At 35.9% G+C, this 19,910-nt stretch overlaps 1 protein-coding gene across 1 annotated transcript in view; it reads left to right on the top strand.

Moving 5' to 3' along the window:
• Arhgap15 (Rho GTPase activating protein 15) overlaps positions 1-19,910 on the top strand; it is a 574,586-nt gene that overhangs the window by 259,584 nt on the left and 295,092 nt on the right. The window contains exons 7-8 of the mRNA XM_035447073.1: positions 12,007-12,105; positions 13,217-13,343. Of these exons, the coding sequence (XP_035302964.1) occupies positions 12,007-12,105; positions 13,217-13,343 (226 nt within the window). The remainder of the gene's footprint in view (positions 1-12,006; positions 12,106-13,216; positions 13,344-19,910) is intronic.

Below are 19,910 nucleotides of genomic sequence, written 5' to 3'. Positions count from 1 at the left end.
TTCATTTAGTGATAATCACTCAAAATTAACAGGTATTTTCCCATAGGCAAAATTACATTTTTTTTGCATTTTTGGTATAAATGTCTATTTCTTCACTTTATTTAAGCTTATAGATAATGGAAAAAGAGAAATCCCTCCTCATTCATTAGCTCCATAATTAAACAGTCTATCAACATTAATGAATGATGATGCTAGTTAATAAAGAATTCAAAAACTAACATCATTAAACTCCTGATCCAGTATAATATTAAAATGATTAGAAACCAAAAGCCAAGTTTTACCTTTCCTTCTTGAATTATGTAGCTTGGAATCCTGGCAGAAAATGTCACGTGGGTCCTTGTTTAATCTTGCTTTATCTGCCCAAAGCACATAGCCAGGCTGCAGATGAAGTAGACTGTGACTTCTTGTGATCTACAGTTTGTCTTTCCTCATTCCCTAGGACAAAGTGGCATTTGTCATGGGGAATCATGCACCACATATGCCTTGGCTAATCTATGTTTACTAGACAGCATAGAGGATTTTGTTTGTGTCTGAGAAAAGAGTTATAAATCACACTTCTGTAGATCATAAATACACATTTATCTTTAGAATATATCACCAACTGAGTCATTTTGGTGTAAATATTGCACCTCTCAAATATAATGATGATAATAGAGGCTGTGATTCGACGAACTGTACAAGTGCTCTCTTCAATAACTGAAAATATTTAAATTCACAGAATCTTTAACATCCCTGTGGAGTGGTAGACAAACATGTCATAGAGTGGGACCTACAGAAGTTGTGATTATTTACTCAGGGAAATAGTAAAGCAAACTCTCTGTCTTTTGTGAAGAATGGTTCACATTTTCTTTTTTGGTATGTTTGTGCTACAATGACCAAAAGCCTGGGAGACTCGGAGACTAAGCATCTTCGTGCCTTTGAGCTCTGTCATCACAGAGAAAGGGCTCCCTTTCCAGGAAAGGGCTGGAGATGACATGAGAGGCACTCACACCTGTACATGCCCCCCATTAGTTCAAGCTTTGGAAGACTGGCAAAGACGAGCTTTTTGGTAGGAGGCCCCTGGGACCACAGAGAATTTTTCTTTTCCTAGTTCCTAACTTGCTGCCATCTTTGTCTTGAAACTATTGTAGCTGGCTGTGATTTTACTTGAGGAATAAGGCACAGATTTTTATATTTCCTCAATGTAGGAACGATAAAGTACACCTACATTCATTTCTAAGTGGCAGTATTATAATTCAACAGATTTCTGGTGTTCGCCGAAACCTGGAGTTGAATTGTCTTGGGCCGGAAGGCATTCAAGCTGCTGTTTTTCCCTGAGCTGTATTTCTCTATAAGCATCTAATTGTTTCAAAAAGTGATGTACAGTATGTGAAAACCTGAATCTGATGCAAATAAGTCTGTATGGCACTAAAGCTAACAGGTGTTCTCATTAATGTAAGTAGACATGGAACAACTCTTGAATGTTTTATAAACACTCAAAATCATTGCCAAGTATGTTACAATAGCACAGAAATACTTACATATGGAGGCATCTTTTATTCCTATTGTACAACCTCAGCACTTACTAGCAATAGGCTTGTATGAGTGATAATACTTTCATTTGCTTAAGTCACCATATCTGAAAATTAGCTAATGTATCTACATGGAAGTATTAGTGGTATGAATAGTATTATTTCCCAGTAAAGTTTCCTTGTTCAGTAGCCTCAGTGAAGCCAATGGCTAAAGCTCTAAGGAATCAGCAACAAATATTCTATGTCACTGTGGTCCTCCAAGAAACTGAATTAGCTCCAAAACTCTAGAAACCATGTCCATTTTCTTATACCACATCTCACAGGAAGGAATTTTCAGTCACACAGTAGGATGCCTGGACAGTATGGATTAGCCCTCCCCAAATCAGAGTGGCTTGGGAATTCAATTAAAAGCACTGAAATCCAAACAACCCTTGGTATTTCTTGGTTCCTGCAGTTTATAAACCTATTTTCTGAAGGCTAGATTGTGTTGGTTATGGAAAAATAGATTCCTTTGACAGCTCTTCTCAGTGTTCAGAATGTTTTTCCTACTCTGTCCTACTAAAGTGGATGGTAATGGATTTCAAAGTTACCTTACCTATATTATGTGAATTAATGAAACATTTTTGCACCTTTCAGATTTTATTGTAATAGAAGATGAGTTAAATTTATCATGATATATAAAACAATAAAATTCTATGCATTCACTATAATGAATAAAGTGGATCTATTTACCATCTTAATGGCTTCTATATTTGTCAGTTGCTCAGTCACACACAGGCATTTGCCAATGACCTCAAAGTGATTAGAGCATAATAGGAGAATAGAAAGACCCACAGGGAAATGAAATGTAGATTTCTGTTGTGTGTGTGACAAAGGAGAAACAGCTCATGTAGGGGTGTCCACTTTAGGGAAGCCTTTATTGAAAAAGTAAGATCTAAATTGATAAGGATGAGATGCTAGGGGAAGCCAGGGGTTTGTGGCAGCAGGAACCATCTTGTCTAAGGGAAGAGACAAAAATTTTAGGATAGGATAGTTAGGGAACAAAATGATTTCTGTATGTCCGAATTCTAGAATTGCAAAGGGAAACTGAAGAGAAGAAAATTGTGGAGCAGAAGGAGCCAGAGCACACATGGTGTCACAGCCCACTGAAAGGACTTTTATTGCACAGTCCCAGGTGGGACAAGCTTCTGAACAACAATCACACAATGATGTGATGAGAGTTCCAAATTGCATAGATCATTTTGCTGGGGCTGCCCTCTGTGGACTGGAAGAGATATGACTGATGTGATGGAGAATGTGAAAGGCACGGTAACTCAGTCCACATGGGGGAGAATAGTCCTTCACAGAGCTGCATGATCACAAATTTTCATAAAGGTGTACATGCTGCTTATAGTAAGAAAAGCACATAGGGTTTGTGAATAGATACCAAATGGATACAGGGAAAAGTATAAATTTAGCCTATCCTATGGAAAGGGAGGTTTTGTACTTTTAAGATAATTTTCTTATTTATTTATTTATTTATTTATTTATTTATTTATCAAAGTTTCATAGAACATAGATTCTTCTCTCATATAATACACACCAACCACAGCAGTTTCCTTCCCTTTACTCTTCCCTGATCTCCTCATATTTCCTTTCCCCAGACTGCCCCTCCATTTTCTCTTCAGAAAACAACAGCTCTCCAAGAGATGACAGTCATAAAGAAAAAAAAAAAACAAGATACAATAAGGCAAAGCTGGATGAGGCAACCCAATAGGAGGAAAAGAGTCCCAACAGCAGTCAAAAGTGCCAGAGATACACCTGCTCTCTCTGTTAAGAGTCTCACACAAACACCAACCTAACAGCCACAACATATACACAGAGGACCTCATGCAGATCCATTCTGGCCCCTTGCTAGCTGTTTCAGTCTCTGAGAATCCATGTGAGCCCTGCTGAATTGATTCAGTGGGCCACATTCTCCATTTCCTCTGACTCTTATAATCTTTCCTCCCTTTTTTGGTTCTCTCTGGTCTCCAAGGGGACAATCCAATGGGGACCTCCAGTTTACACTCTGTGTACACATATTGTCTGTCTGTGTCTCTGTAACCCCTCCCATCTCTATGAGGGAAAGCCTGTCTGATGATCACTGGGCAGGGCACAGATCTATGAGTACAGAAGAATATCCAAAGAATCATTTCATTGGCTTTTTTTTTTTTTTTTTGCCAGTTATGTTTGGTTCCACCTAGGTCTCTGGGCTTCCCATTATCAGATTCCTTGTCATCCAGGCAGTGTGGAGCATGAGCTTCTTCTCACCATATTGGCTTCAAGTTAATCCAAACATGAGTTGGCCACTCTCACGATTTCTAAGCCACCATTGCCCCAGCACATCTTGCAAGCAGGACAGATTATAGGTTGGAGGTTTTGTGGCTGGGTTGGTGTCCAGGTTTCTCTTTCTGTAGCATGAAGAGTAACTTCTTGCACCAAAAATACTAGAACAGAGGGGTGGAAACTCTATGCAGGCACCAGCATGACTTCTTCAGTGAGCTGTGTGGATGTTGTCTTTCATGATGGACCCTATTGTCAGTTTTCAGAGAGCGGTCGTCTGTGTTAGCATCTGCCTGGGTTGTTTAATGATCTCCATGGGACACCCCCAGCCAACAATTCAGCTGAATATAACCCAGTACCACTACTAGAAGACTTGCCTGGCTACAAAAGATGGCCAGTTTAGAGTCTGTATCCTCCATTAGTAGGAGTTCTCAGTAGGGGTACCCTCATAGATTCCAGGAAGTTCCACTACACTGGGTTTCTCAATTTAAAAAAAAAAAAACCTTTAAATTGATCCTTAATTGAATAAAAACAATAAAAACTCATTTCACTTTGAAAATGATGAAGGCAACATGTGTCCAATTGTCACGTGACTTGGTGAGTTAATGGACAAACATGAATATAGCTCAGGGTATAAGTGGACTCATGGCAGGAGTGGGAGCAGAGGACACAAGTCCTGGAATGATTCATTTATGTTGAGATGAATACTCTTCCCAAGCAAGGAACTAGTTAGATAAGTCACATGCCATCAGCTTTTTCCTTCACTTCCCCGGTTGTTTGTTCATGTAAGCACCACAGGAGACTTCAGCTCAGGTCACAACTCTGGGAACTGCTGAACTGGCTTCTAATCATTTGGGCAGTATTCTTTCATGAATATTAAGAGGACTGTTTCTCAATGCTTAAAACATTTTAACACAGATAAATAATGAAAGTGAGGTTTCATTTGCTTGTTTGTGTGACATGGCTATGGAGTTTAAATATATTGCTAATAAACAGTTGGCAAGGGACATGGGTATGAGTGTGCACTACAGGGCCAACTTAATTATGCAGAACAAACCTCTGATGTAAGAATTCATGGACCAAATTATTTAAGTGTCAAAAGTACAGTTCAATTTCAATTAAAAAGCATTGTTTCTTGAAAGGCTGCCCTTAAACCTTATATTTCAGAATGCTCTTGAGATCTGTCGAGTGTGTAGCTCAACATTTGTTTACTTTTCATTAAATAAGAAATTGCTTACATGGGCAGGTTATGTTGATATGATAACACCACTGAGGTTTCCAATAAACCTGCATGCAAATCAATCACCCAAATGCATTGAAAACATATCCAATAAACATCTGGAAACTAATGAATACACATTTGTTGACACAGAGGGAGCTGTGGAAATGCAGGATCCATTGGTGGCCAGGCTGATTTAGTGGATGCAGATTTAGGAATAGTTCACAGCGTCAGAAGAAACAAGGCAATTATAACATGGAGTTCAACATCTTTTAGATATGTAGAACATTTTCCGTCCCTTAAAACAAATATTCCCTAAGAAAGTATAAAACATTTTTCTGACTTGCAAAGTTTTTGCAGTCTATCATTTAAATTACTTAAATAAAGGGAGCTTTACCGCTCCCCAAAGTGAGAATATAACACCCTCCATGCATATTAGCTTGATCTTCTTGACAGACCAGAAAAGTGTCTGTGTGTGCCAATTAAAATAAAAGTGGGTCCCTAGTGGCTTGTTCCTCACACAACTTCTGAAGACTGCTATCATTGTTTGCTAGGGTAACCCTGAATAGGGCTGCTCTCCAAAGCAAACAAAGTTATAACCTTTCATGACAGATGGGGGTTACAAATGCATTTTAATAAGAGAGTTACCAAAGCAACGTTTTGTTTTTTTTTTTTTTGTAATCAGCATATATTTACTTAACATCCAGCAACACTGGGAGCACAAGATAGATACTTTCTCACAAAATAGCAAGGAGCATTCTGGAAGACACACTGAAGACCATTCACTTGAGGCTGATGTTTCACCCTTCATTTATGTAAGCTTTGCTCTGACAAGTTTTGTTTTGTTTTGTTTTTTAAGTTTGGAGTTACTCAAGGAGACTGCAATTTGAGACAGACAGACCCGATAATATAATTCCTTCAGTGGTCATAAACACCTTTGAGACCCAGTAATTGAACTTTGAGCATAACCACAACAACCTGTACTTGATCATCTATAGCAATGAGTATGATGCAAGATAAAAACAATGTTAACCTGAATTGTTATTCTTTATAAGCTTCTATGGCTCCAAGTTTAGGTCTTGCTATCTCATTATGACATAGTCAAAATATACATCTATATTTTATTCACTGAGGATTAAATAAAGATATAGCCAAAATTAATATCACAAAATAATTCATGTTCACTTCAGATAAGTGTAGTATATTTTGACATAACTTTTATTTCTACTTAATTTAATTCAAGTGCAATGATACCATCATGAAAACTCCAAATGTAATAGTAATCAGATTTCCTTCCTCTTACTTGTTTCTAGAACCACTATAGCCATACCATTTAATATGGCTTGAGTCTCCTTGGTCATTAGGTATATTTTATTATACATTTCCTATGCATAATTTCAGCATACTTAAGATGGAATATCTTCTTGAGTTCTTTGTCAAATGCTAAGTCTAAGCAAAATGTGAATGACAAGCAAATGCAAGGTTATTTGAGCTCTTTCTAGGGCTTGAAATTTCTGAATGCCTCAAATTGGTCATAAACATATTATTTTTCATAACAAACCAGTAGTTATCTGCAAAAAGAGGAACAAAAAAGATAAGCATCAGGATAGAGATGCTGTTGATATTTGTACTGCTCCTTCTTTAACAGAGCAGCAAGTGAACAAGATTTTTTTTTGTCTTTTTCTGCTACTTTTTTCAGTTTTTATTACAAAGAAAGTTATTTTACATGTCAATCCCAGGTCCCCCTCCCTCCTCTCCTCCCCTGCCCCCCCCTCTGCCAACTAACACCCTACATATCCCATACCCTTTCTGCTCCCCAGGGAGGGTGCAGCCTTCCATATGGGGTCTTCAAATTCTGTCATATTCTTTGGGATAGGGCCTAGGCCAACCCCCTTGTGTCTAGGCTCATGGAGTATCCCTCCATGTGGGATGGGCTCCTAAAGTCCATTCCTATGCTATAAGTACTGATCAACTACAAGTTTGTTTACAGTAATTTTTATAGCTTTTGTAGCCGACATGAAATCATCATGGGTCCTTTCTGTCAAATTAGGTAGCTCTCCATTGAATACAACTGTGAGTGTTCAACAATTACATTAGAAGTCAAGGTTTTTGCAATCTCTTAATTCTATCAGTTAAAATGATGCCAATTTGACAGAATGGCATCTTATTTTACTCATTTACTTCATTTGAAAAATTACTTTATGATATAGAGAAGCTTCACTGGAGATGTTTAAGTGCTTTGAAATCACTAAAGCTGGCTTCACTTTGGATGTCAAATGGTAGTATTCATGTCCTCAATACCATAAAGTCTGATACAATCAACCTTCTAAAATAACCTATCATGGTCAAACAGTTATACATAATTCCAAAATGTAAATGTAGCCACAATTGTTACTCCTTCCTTGTCATGAGCATGGTCTGTGCCATTCATGTTGGGGCCTAGGATAAGTCATTTTCTATTGATATATATATATATATATATATATATATATATATATATATATATATAATCTATGAAGCCAAGGTTGACAGTTCTTAGGGGTAAAGGTCAATCATCACTAACTTCACATACTGATCCCTGTACTTAATGGATAATTTATCAGTCCTTGTTGATAATCAGATGTGTAATCAATCATAAACATTGGTCTCATATAAACATACAATGGACATGACATTATCCATAGCATGTACTGTGCAACTAGAAAGATGGTACTTCAGAGAGAAAGGAGACAATGACACCCTTGTATTTTTACTAATCATGCTATGCATGTTTCAGTTCAACTGAAAAAGAAGTCAATACTACTTATAAATTAACTATGGTTGCTGGCACATCAATGTACCCATTGATAATTACAATATTTATTCAGTTGTTATTTACAAAAGACTGATAATGGCTCAATTCAAATGTATGCAATGTTTAATCTGTGTAGCCATGAGCAGTTTCAATTTTATTCTTTATTTTTAATTTTCCCATTCTCTACAATAAATTTATATCTGATAATCAGAAAAAGTGAAGATTTAAAAAGTTTATTTATATGCTAACAAATAAAACCTTAGAAATTTGTATAACTATAAATATCATTATACACAGTTATTTTTCATACCAATTAAAATCTAATACTGCCTTGTTGCAGAAAATAATACTTGAAAACATCAGAAAGGACAACAGTTATGAAAACAAGTGTAATCTCTTAAAAATAGAATACTATTCTTTGAAGTTGATCTCAGTTAACAATATTCAATTCACTTAAAAAATTATTCTACCACATCTCCTACCAGTGGATTATGGAATTTACAACCTAACCTCTGTCTTTGGTGGTACCAAAGATACAGACCAAAGTCCCATGCCCATGGAAAACTTTTGTCAAATGAACTTCAGAAAAGCCCCAGGAATGTCCAACTCTGCCTGTTGGTCAGTGGACTGCTTACATATTTTTGACATAAATTCATTGCTAACACGAATTGTGATGGATTCCACACTTGGAGTAAAACTGTCTAAGGCATTCAAATGACAGTGGCAGCTTCTTTTAGGTCCATGGTTTACTATTGTAACCAATAAATGCTGTTTGAACACACATCTCCCCCAAGAAATATAGAGGTAAATTTCTCCAGACAGGACATCAACAATGCTAATGAACATTGCATAAGTTGCTTTGCTGACTTGCTATACATATACCCCATAAATGTAGCCTGGGACAGATGCAGGATTTCATTAACTATTTGACTAAGGTGGGATTCTAAGCAGAAGGCCAGCAACTTTCACAAAACCTATTCTGTCTGCTTTAAGTCTTCAATGCCTTATGCCTGGATCTGCCAGATAGCACACAAGGGTCACATCCGCATGCGTTACAAGTAGATCCTTTCTGCCCACCATTGTACACCACTGTAAATTGGCATCATGCACTGTTCAATCAAAAGGTTTAATAAAAGCTAACATTCTTTAATAATGTCCTCCACTGCCACCATCCCTTGTGTTGAAAATTTGAGATTCAATTGTTCAAAGTGCAAATATGATTCACAATCCACTTATCAGAAATTCTGAAGAGGCAAGAATGCAAAAAAAAAAAAAAGTAGATTGAAAAGCTGAATTAAGTGGACTTTACCAGGCAGAGATTCGAAAAGCACATTTCTCTGTGAGTCTGGAATGGAGCAGAACAAAGTCAATTACTGGCTGTAATTAAGAAGTGGATGCATTTAAACTGTAGAGAGCAGTAGCAGTCTTCTCCACACTGCCTAGGAACTCCAAAGATTACTGGGAAGACAGAGAGGAAGATGTGAGCAGGATGCCTCTGATAGGGTGATTCAAAGGAGCTGCATTCACAGATCTCCTTATTCCAGCTTCTCAGGGAGAATTTATAAGTCACTGATTATATATGATTAATGCTGTAATATATCTAGACAAAGAAACTTTTAAAATACAGCTTGTGTTTGGCTATGTGAGCAGGAAAAGGCCTATTCTGAACTGTGCTTCTAGTGTCAAAACGGCAAAGGCAGTGCTGAAATCTATTTGCCACAGTTTGAATTTTCTATGGCAAAAACTGAACTATTCTGGCTCTTTTGTTAACCTTCAGGATATAGTAAATCTAATTATGCATTTTTTCTTTTAAATGTTTCTTTTATAATTTTAATAGTATTTTATTTATACTGGTATAAGGGATTACATTATGCTACATTCGTGCTTGGGAAACTCATTTTTCTCTGTGTATAATAACAAATGTGATATGTATAAAATATTAGTAATCAAAATATTTGCATTTAAAATGAATGTAAAAGTTGAAGACACTACTAGTTTTCTTGGGGTAGTTACAAGTGACCTTATGTTTTTAGATTGTAGCCTCTGAGGCAATACTTTAGAAAGTAAATATTTGGGATTTTATGTAAGTAAGGAACATTGCAATGACAGTCAGATAATTAGAAAAATATCAGCCTGGCTTTCTTTTCGTGGACACATGGCTATTTTGAAGCATCCCAAATTTTACATGCCATCTTACTTCAAAAGAGAGAGAAAGAGTAATTGGCTCCAGTAATCTGTCAGATTTTAGGGTGTGTAATTAATCCTATTACTTTCCAATTTTTCCCTTTTTATAATTTGGCCTCTTCTCTCTCTACTGAAGAAGGAACCAGAATTGACACTGGAACTCATGTCACCCAAGAATGTGTACTTGGCAGTCCACAGTAGTACCACATCTCTCTAGAGGCTTCTGAAAATAAATAAGAAATACATATATTCACATGTGTGAAGACAAAGATTTCTTAAAATCCCACGATTTACAACAGATATTTCTGGAGCAAAATGTCAGTTTATATGAGTTCATATAGCATTGATAGTACGTCTAGAGAATATGGGCCATTTACTGTGTTAAACATTTGTAACATCCTAAAACATACTCATTTCATATATACTTCATGTTACAATATTGACTTAAATGAGTCAGTATAACTGTAGAAATTTTATTGACCAATGGTCTGAGTGTATCTCATCATAAGGATAATGCTTGTTTGCACCCATGCAGTTCTGATGACAATCCCTAGCTTCCATAAGTGACAACAAAGGATAGTTAAATTTATAGATTCATGCATACACAGATTGATAAATGTTTATTGTACTACCCGTCATTTGCCATTTTGACTGATCCAATAGTGTCAGAATCTTTAGACCAAAAGCCAACACAACATGTATTGTATTAAATATTCAAACAATAACTATACTTGTCCACATTAATTGAAATTATGTTCTATTTATACCCAAAGGTATAAATCCCAAGATAATTGTTCTTAAATGTTGCCTTAAAAGTTATTGAAACCTGCAGAATGAGCCATTTGGGGTTAACCTTGTCACTTTACTGGTAGAACTAGAACGCCAGCCTGAAGTGTGATTTTTTTTTTTTTTTTTTTTTTTTTTTTGTGGTTTGAGCCTTTGTCACCTTTCACCGTTCACCCATTAGAGCCTGTAGGACTGAGAAAAGGTAACTGGCTCCTGACTAAGTTTCTTGAAACACCAGTCCTCTAAGTTCTGTAGCCTGGCTTGATGTGTGACAGTCATTGAGAAATCACTGTCCTCTTGCTATATAGATACATATTTAAAAAACGTCAATGATACAAAGGGAAAATCTTCACAGTTCCGATCGATGCCTCATACAAAAAGCATGTCCATACCCACTCTAATCAAATTTCCCCCTAAGGAGCCCTTTATGTTTGAAAGCAAGGGTATTGCTTGCTGTGTTTCTATAGGGTCATAGCCTCTCTCATTTCTGAAGGTAGAGATCCACTGTGATAAAAAAGGATAGCTATGCTAAGTATTGCCAACTACTTAACAGCACTGAGAGTTTGGAAACTGACATGATTTGAGGCTTTCTAGAAAAGGTTCGAATATGCAAATGAAGCTTTATTTAAATATACTTGCTCTGTGAGGAAAGTGGTCCTTTATGGCTTTCCTATAGAGCTTTACTATAGGAAAGCAAGACTGGCCAAAAGTTAATCATCTGACTGGCCTTTTGCAAAAGTCAGCATTAGTCTCTTTGGTAAATAATCTGTTTAGAGCCCTCCATAAAAGGAAATCAAATATAGAGATACTATTAGATTTAAACAAGACAGACAGGGAAAAGCCAACAACACGGAGTGAATTCTGACATACACACAGTGTACTTCTGTTGGCTTTTAGCTTATGTCTGTACTGTCTGCACCCCTCAACTTCCTGTCTTCTTTCTCCTGCAGTCAGAGGAACTCAGCTTTAGCCCTACTCTGAGTTAATCTTTCCATTACTAAAACAATCATACATTTGTTTTGACATGAGGAGAACAGTTTACAGACAGAAGTTCAAAATGACAGTAGTCCTCTTAGTTCCCACAAAGATAATTAATTACTGGAATATAAGGAAATATGCCCGTGTGATAAACTTGTTCTGGAAAATGACTTTTTCATGTAAGAAACCTAACAAACATAGTACTCTTACCTGTCAATTTTTCTTCTCAGATCACAACAGTAACAGGAAATGAATTCCTTCTCCAGTCAGATATTGACTTCATCATATTGGATTGGTTCCATGCTATCAAAAATGCAATTGACAGATTGGTATGTATTTGTTTGGGCTGTTACATTTATTAATTAAAATGTAGTTATTGAAATCTTACTGTTGAGGCATATAACATTCACACATCTAAAAGGGTCCTACAGCTGAAAGATATTAGCTATTTTAAGCTTAATAAAGAACACTAGGAACCTTTCTTGCAGACAGGATTTGTGAGGTAACTGTCATTTAATTTGGCTCCTTCAAAAATGAAGTGTTCTTTTTCTAGGATAGCATGGGTATTCATTTACTGGAGGCTGTAAAAAAGCACACATGTGCTTCAAAACTACTGCATTTTTACATTTTCCATTTATGTCATCTCTTGTATATATTCTGGAAAGTAAATGTCTATGCCTTTATGAGCATAATTCCTGTTATAATATCAAAAGTAAAAGTCATTTGTACATTTTTATTATTCTCCAGCTAAGCTATAATGTTCTTCTCTTGGGTGTTAGATACCTAGAACTTCAGAAAATTGGCTTAAATAAAACATCTAGACTTTGTGTTTTAGAGGTTCAAATAATTTGAAACCGTTTCTTATTGACTTAATTTTACATCACTAATATTTATAAGATTATACAGAAAATATTTTTGAGAGCTTTTACTATCCTATAGAATAGGATAATATATTTAAAATCATTCATTATATCCTTTTAAGGGCAAACTCTAAATTAAATAGTCTTTCTATACCATCAATAGAGTCCCCATATAAAGACAGTACACACATGGATTATTAACTTTAAATATGCAGTGTGGGGCCAGGAAAATCTGAATTTGAACATAGATCCTATTTAGTAGCTGCACGGTTTGGAAAGTTTGGTTCTTTTCTTTCTGCCTGTTTCCTCAGTACTAATAATGTTGCTACATTTGGGACCTGCAGAATGCCTGGGAGGATTAACTGAGTTGATATATGTGTACTTATTTGAAAAATTCATAGCATTTAGTAAGCACCATTTGGATGTACGATTCTGTGTATGCATTGTGCTTAGCATAGAGGCCATATCACAAAATAATCACCTTATTCCAAAGCCCAGTTGAATTTAGCATCGAGATAAAAGTAGTTTGGTGAATCCTTTTCCTAGTAAAAGTATTAAAGGTACTGTTTATTATTTCTAGCCAAAGAATCCAAGTGGCCCTTCGTCCCTGGAATTCTTCACTTTCCAGAGGTCCTCCAGTACCGAATTGCTGAGTCATTGCCACAGTGATAGCAAAGAACAGAAACCCGAGCACAGGAAGTCTTTCAGTGAGTGTTTTCTTTGACTTGCTCATTTTACCTCTCTCTAAATGCAGGGCTTATGAAATATAAATGTATTAAAATGAGATTTAAGCCAAAGCCAGACTACTTTGCAAGGTCCGTAGTCATTTCCTACCTAGGGATTCATGCGCTGGAGGGCAGTCTGGGCATTCTGCTCACATCATTGTTGGTAATGTCTTTTGAGAAAATAATTGTTCCAAGGTCATGGTCTCTGCTTACAGCAAACCTCTGAATCTCTGAGTAATGGCCATGGAGTTCAGATTGGTGATTGATTTTGAGAGTGGGAAATGTCAAGCATCTGGCATGCAGACCATTTGATTTTCATACATTAAAAGACACAAGTGACCACCACACTTGGCCCAACTAAACCAACAACCTATGCAACTATCCACACTTGCAGAATACCAGGAAGATTTAAAATGTATACCCCAGAGTTGACAGGAAATGTAACATCTGAATGAGGTGGTTATCGAAGTTACATACATTTGGAAATTCTATTTACAAAACAATTGGATTTGGAGTGAGAACAATTTATGCAACTTACATTATGCTTTTCAAAACTTTATATATTTTTAACCATCCTTTTTTTCTTTCTCAACAAAAAGAGATTATTAAAGCATTACATATACCTCACCAAGTAAAACTGAGGGCTAGACTTCTCAAAAACACACACACACACACACACACACACACACACACACACACACACACACACACATAAACACACACAAACACACACATATATTTCATATCAATAGAACAATTTCTCAGCCTTAAAAATTAGAGCATTTTCCTTGAGCCTTCTAAATAGCTATTTTTAGCTGGTTTTTCTCTGTGTAGAGGTATATGTAGTTAGATTGTAGCTATTGAAACTTAAGAACAAGTCAGTAAGTTAAAGAACTTTCAATACATGTAAATAAAAAATGTGTGAAAATGACTATATTTGTTTTTACATATATATGTCAGTAGTAAAGTATGTGTATGTATGGCAACAGGTCTTTCAAAGCTGAATTAATTATTAGGATCCACAGTTCTCCAAGTTACAGGAAAAGTTAAGTAAAGATCCTTTTAGAAAGGAAGGCATTATTGGAAGTCCTATGTCATATTTTTCTACAAGGACATGAGGCTGATTCAGCCACATTTGTGTAATGATGCAATTGAAGATGGTTGTCACTGCCTTTGTCTACAAAGTACAAGGGTTATTGGTGGAGTCTCAGCAATGCATTTGAAAAGATTTTATTTAGAGTTAATTTCATTTCAATAATGTTTTCCTTTCATTCTTGAGTTTTCCCCTTTCATTTCTCATGAGATAAGGTATAAGATAAGATTAGAGCGTTAGAATTCAGTTGTGAGTATATGTTTAATGTTAATTATGTAAATATTTTGTAGTAAACACACAAGGGTTTGTGATGCAGTGATTAGAGGATCTGAAACCTCAGATTTAATTATATCCTTGGAAGAGAACTTGACTTGCTTCTAAACCCCGAAGCAATGGGGAAAGAAATTGCAACAGCGTGCTTGAGAAACTGAGGCTGACATACTCAGTAAATACTGACATACAGTATTTACATTAAAAGTTTTAGAATGCTCTTGTAAAAAAAATTCAATGGAAAGAATATTCACTCTTTCTCTGCATTTTCCCCCATTGGGAAAGACGGTCATTTATTTTGTATGAGAGCAAAGTCATTCTTGTCTAAAGATTGGGGCAAGGCAGGTATTTAGTTGAGTCAAAATCTTAATTGTACAATGACTTTTAAGTTAAAACAGCACTAATATCAGACAGTATTTTACATATACTATACCCCTGATGCTGTTCCAAGTACTTATCTTATACTGACTCATCAATCCAAAGACACTATTACCATTTTTAACCCTACATTTTAAATGTGGTAGCCAAGATATCTAGAATGAAAGTAAAGTGTAAAGCAGTTAAAACACACATATGATACTCAAGAAATCTGCTTTCATAACCTGCTCTTGTAACTGTACACTGTAGTTAAGCGAATAAATAAAGTTAATCTGTTTCAAACTTGAACTTGGGTGAAAATTTGCTAAAAAGTGAAAATAAAACCTGTAAAAGTCAGTTAACTTAAATCAAGATGCCAGCACTTTTAGATTAATTTTACTATTCAAATAAAAAGGACAGTTAGTTGTTGATGCTAATCTTAATTTTCAAAAATATTTCTTGTCTGTATCTTCTTGGTTATGTTGTAAGACTTCTTTCAAGGTGGGACACAGTTAATCACTGTTTAAACAAAGTTACATCTGATCTTATGTGTATATTCATTTCCACTTGAAAAGCATAGTGATTGACCTATCCACAACATATTAAATTAGACCATGGGTTTGAAATCATTGTTAGTATATTTTATACTTGAGTTTTTAAAATCTTCCCTTTTTTTGAGTAGGAACTCCCATGTGTGAAAGCCTTCTGAGTTAGGTCTTACATTTGAACACCCAAAGTGTAGGTTTCTTAAATCACACATCATGTTTTAAGTCACTGTCTGGAGATTAAATAATTATGTGGACTCACATTCACAGTAACTTCTTCCTTATTAGTAGTCCAAGCACAAACTGTATTGTCTGTTTTCTGCCTTTGGCTTCCTGTGCCCTTGATGTTCCCATGAGTTTTGTCGCCAAGATTGTAAGCAGATAAAGCCAGAATTACTTTTTTTAAAAAGCATGTGAACATCATTAGCAGCTAACAGGTGGTCATTTCTTTGTCCAGTTTTTCCGATTAACATGGGAAAAATATGTTCTCCCAACGAGAGAATTCAGAAAGTTCAGTTAAAATATACTTTCTTTTAAAAAATATGATTCCAACCTGCCAACACTATCAAGTACTAATCGGATATTTTAAGATATCAGTTGAGGCTAAGAGACAAGAAGCCAGAAAATTCAATGAGAGGGCCAAATCACTGTGAGAAATTCAGGACAGCAGCCTGGGATGAGAGCAGGAGATCAGCTCCCTAGGGAAGGCTGCTATGGAGAGTGAAGAGTCAATCAGACACAGTGCTCACAGATTTCTCCAAGGAAAGAGAGTCTTTCCCACTGATGGAGAAGAGGAAAGGCCCAAATATAATCATGGCATCAGATTACTTGGGAGAGCTTTTTTAACTTTTCCAAGTGTTCCTTTCCAGATCTATAAAAATGGGTCTGATAACATCCTTCTAGGATCATGTGAAAATTTGAAATTAGAGATGTAAATACTTAGTTCACAGCAGGCACTCAATAAATAGGAGCTCTTTTATTATCCTCTATGTCTCCAAGCAGATGGCACCAAGAAGGGTATGAGCCAAGGGTGGTGTCTGATGGAAGGCTGGAGCAGGGCACACATACCCTACATCCTTCTCCCTGAGGGTACAGGAAATACAGGAGAGGAGCCAGAATTGGATACGGGAGTCATAGCTGCAAAAGTCTAAATATGAGCAGCTGGTTCTTCCCCTGGCACCTCACCAGGTGAAAATGGCAGCCAGGGCATTCTTGGGAGCAGCACATCAGGACCCAGTAGAAGGGAGCCAAGAGATGCCCTTGATTACTTAATGCCCAGAAGAGCATGTCATTAAGAAGTCCTGGTTAATGGAAAGCTTCAGCATCCAGCAAGTACTTCAGACAAAGCTCTGGTTTATTCCCATATTCACAGTCATCGAATATGAATGTTGTTTCTTAGCAAATACCACTAAAATGTACACAAAATCCTTATCTTCACTTGTCTTTGCTTTCAAATAAAAACAGACAGACAAACAGATAGAAAATGTGGTCCTTCTGCAGTAATCCATCTCATAGCTATAACATTACCAAACTACAAAATCTCTAAGTGTGAAGGATAAATGTTATATAAAGCACTTTCAACCTTATAAGTGTATGAACTCAACATTAACTTGAGATTTTAATTTCACATGGTAAAAGAAATAAAAGGAAGTGCATTTCCCTTCAGATTTTGCAAAATCCCAAAAGTATTTTGATGTGACTTTCTCAGTATTGTACAGCTTAATGATGATTCATACACCATAATGAGGTTACAGGAATGAAGACAGGAATAGAGGTCTTGAATGAGATATTAATAGAATGCTGAAAGTTAAAAATCTGTAAACCTTTATTGTGCTGTGGAGTAATCATTATCATGCCAAGTGAAAACAAGTTTGATAGACCTGCAGTGATATTTTGTAATAATCTAAGTAATCATATTTCTCACCAGCAAAAGCTGAAAGTATGGTCTCTTATGTAAATTGGTTGCTTAGATCTTGACCCATTGTCTTAAGGAAATCATATGCAAGGCACAAATCACATTGGACCTTCTGTAGCCATTTACAGTGTTATTTTTAAGGAATGGTTCATTCTGAGTTTGCCATAACCCTGGTCCTGAGAACTGGGACTTCCCAGTAAGGTCATTTCCATGCAGCTTGTTTCCTGCTCTCTCAGACCTACAACAACTCCACCAAAGCAATGACGATTTCAGAATGGTTATAACTAGAAATCTTGAACCCTGAACACCCCAGAAGTGGCAGGAAAGTGATGTAGTACCTCTAAACCAGGATGAACAGTATGGTACAAAGAAGACAAAGACTGGGAAGGAAGATTTTGTAGCATGTAAGGAAAATAGTCTCTAGCAAGACAAGATAAGGATATAATGGTAGATTAAATCTGATATTGTCCCCAAAACAAGATTACTGGATCTAGGTCATGAATATACAATTTATTATGATACTATTTTTATCATTTCTGTTTGTATTTTAATGTTTTTCAATTAAATACTGACACACACAATGTTAGATATTAGGCATTTCTGTATTTCAACAAAAGAATATTCACATTTTAAACTGCAATATGAAAACTTTTAAAGAAAGATCTAATTTTCTTTATGATTAATATTAAGACCTTTCAAATAAAATCTTGATAACTGATTGTTTTCCTACTCTTCCCCCAAACTAGTATATTTTATCCTTATGACCCTTATGTCCTTTCTGGTAAGTATATAATTAAGAAAACTTGTAATATATTTGTTATTGCCCCAAATTAAGAAGTCATACTATTTTCTCAGATAAACATGTAATTAGCAGTTGTTTGAGACACACACTGAGAAGCCTGTCCTGGAGACTCATAAAAATACATATCATAAAGGTTTTCTTATTATGAATTTTATATGAAACAGTATAACCCTGCCAATGCTTGAAAATAATAAGACAAATAAGCCATCTGCCAAGAAAGAAAAAACAATATTAAACTTTCAGAGATAAATCAAATCTAGCTAAGAAGAAAAATAAAAAGATCTTACCTTAAAAAGAGCTTATACTATTTTCATAGATTACTATGGGTTATCATGTCATTGGAAGATTGGAAGGACAAAGCCGCTTAATAAATTACTATGGTCATTCACCTTAGTTTTTTTCCTCCATCACCTCTCCCCAAAATAAAAATATCTCTTCTGGCACAAATTTTATTCTGTACCACCTGAAGAAAAGTATTGAACAAAATATTTTTAAAATCATTAATTTCAGTTAGTTGATCATTGTCCATTGATTAAGGGAGCTCTTTGTTGAAAAATAGTTTAGATGACTTTAAAAAAATGTACATTAAAATGTTATGGAAGTTAGTGTTTAAATTCAAAAAAGAAAAACATTAACGATTAAATACTTACTTGATAATCACAAATCTGAAATACATTTGTCCAAACACTGTCATTCACAAAGTTTCAGGACTATACCGGGTACCCATGTGACCCTGGCTCTTCTGCTGTGTGTCTTCATGGTAGCTAGCATCAATCTCAACTTTCATACAACACACAGGTTTTAATTTCTTCAAAACATTTAGTTCCCTATGAATCATTAGATAAGAGGATTTAGTTAGTTATGATCTGAGCAAAGCAAGTTCTGATGAATCTCATCTTTCCCATCTAGGGGGCTGATCTTACCCTCTGCCTCTTGGGCATCCAAGACCATGCATCTTGAAGCATGAGCTATTCTCAAGTCTGTGTAACACTTTGAGTACTCCATCACTAGATCAAGATCACCCCATCTTCCTCCTGACCCTGGCTGTAACACTGTAACCATATTTCTCCTTAGATGAACTGCATTTAATCAATTTCTGATTTCATTAGGTCAAGTAGCAACTTTCTTCAATAATAGGTCAAATCCAGCAGACTCTTTCCTCTACTCTTCAGCAATATTTCCTCAACATTAGTACACTGCTGTGATTATAAACAAAAGAAAATAATACTCTTAGAACTCCTCTAAAAGTTTTGTTCTTTCTCCTCCATCACAGAGAATAAGCACATGTTAATGATTTATTATGAAGTTAAGCATAGGATAGTCACTCATTACTGTCAACTAAATTTAAAGTGCCCTTTTCTAAGCATGATATTTGAAGCTTTCTTACATTCTCAGCTTTCTGTGTGGAGAAAACACTGTTTTGAATGCAAAAGATCACTTACTCTTTCTGTACTCAAGACTCACGTGGTCCACCCACTCACTTTGTTTCTAGACTGCAGAAACTTGTACTATGATTCCTCAAAAGCCTAGAAGAATGTGACTTTCTTTCTAAAGTATTTTGTCGAAC

The sequence above is a fragment of the Cricetulus griseus genome, chromosome 6 (genome assembly GCF_003668045.3).
Source record: "Cricetulus griseus strain 17A/GY chromosome 6, alternate assembly CriGri-PICRH-1.0, whole genome shotgun sequence".
In the NCBI taxonomy this organism is placed as follows: Eukaryota; Metazoa; Chordata; class Mammalia; order Rodentia; family Cricetidae; genus Cricetulus; species Cricetulus griseus.
This window is presented reverse-complemented; position numbering and strand designations above follow the sequence as displayed.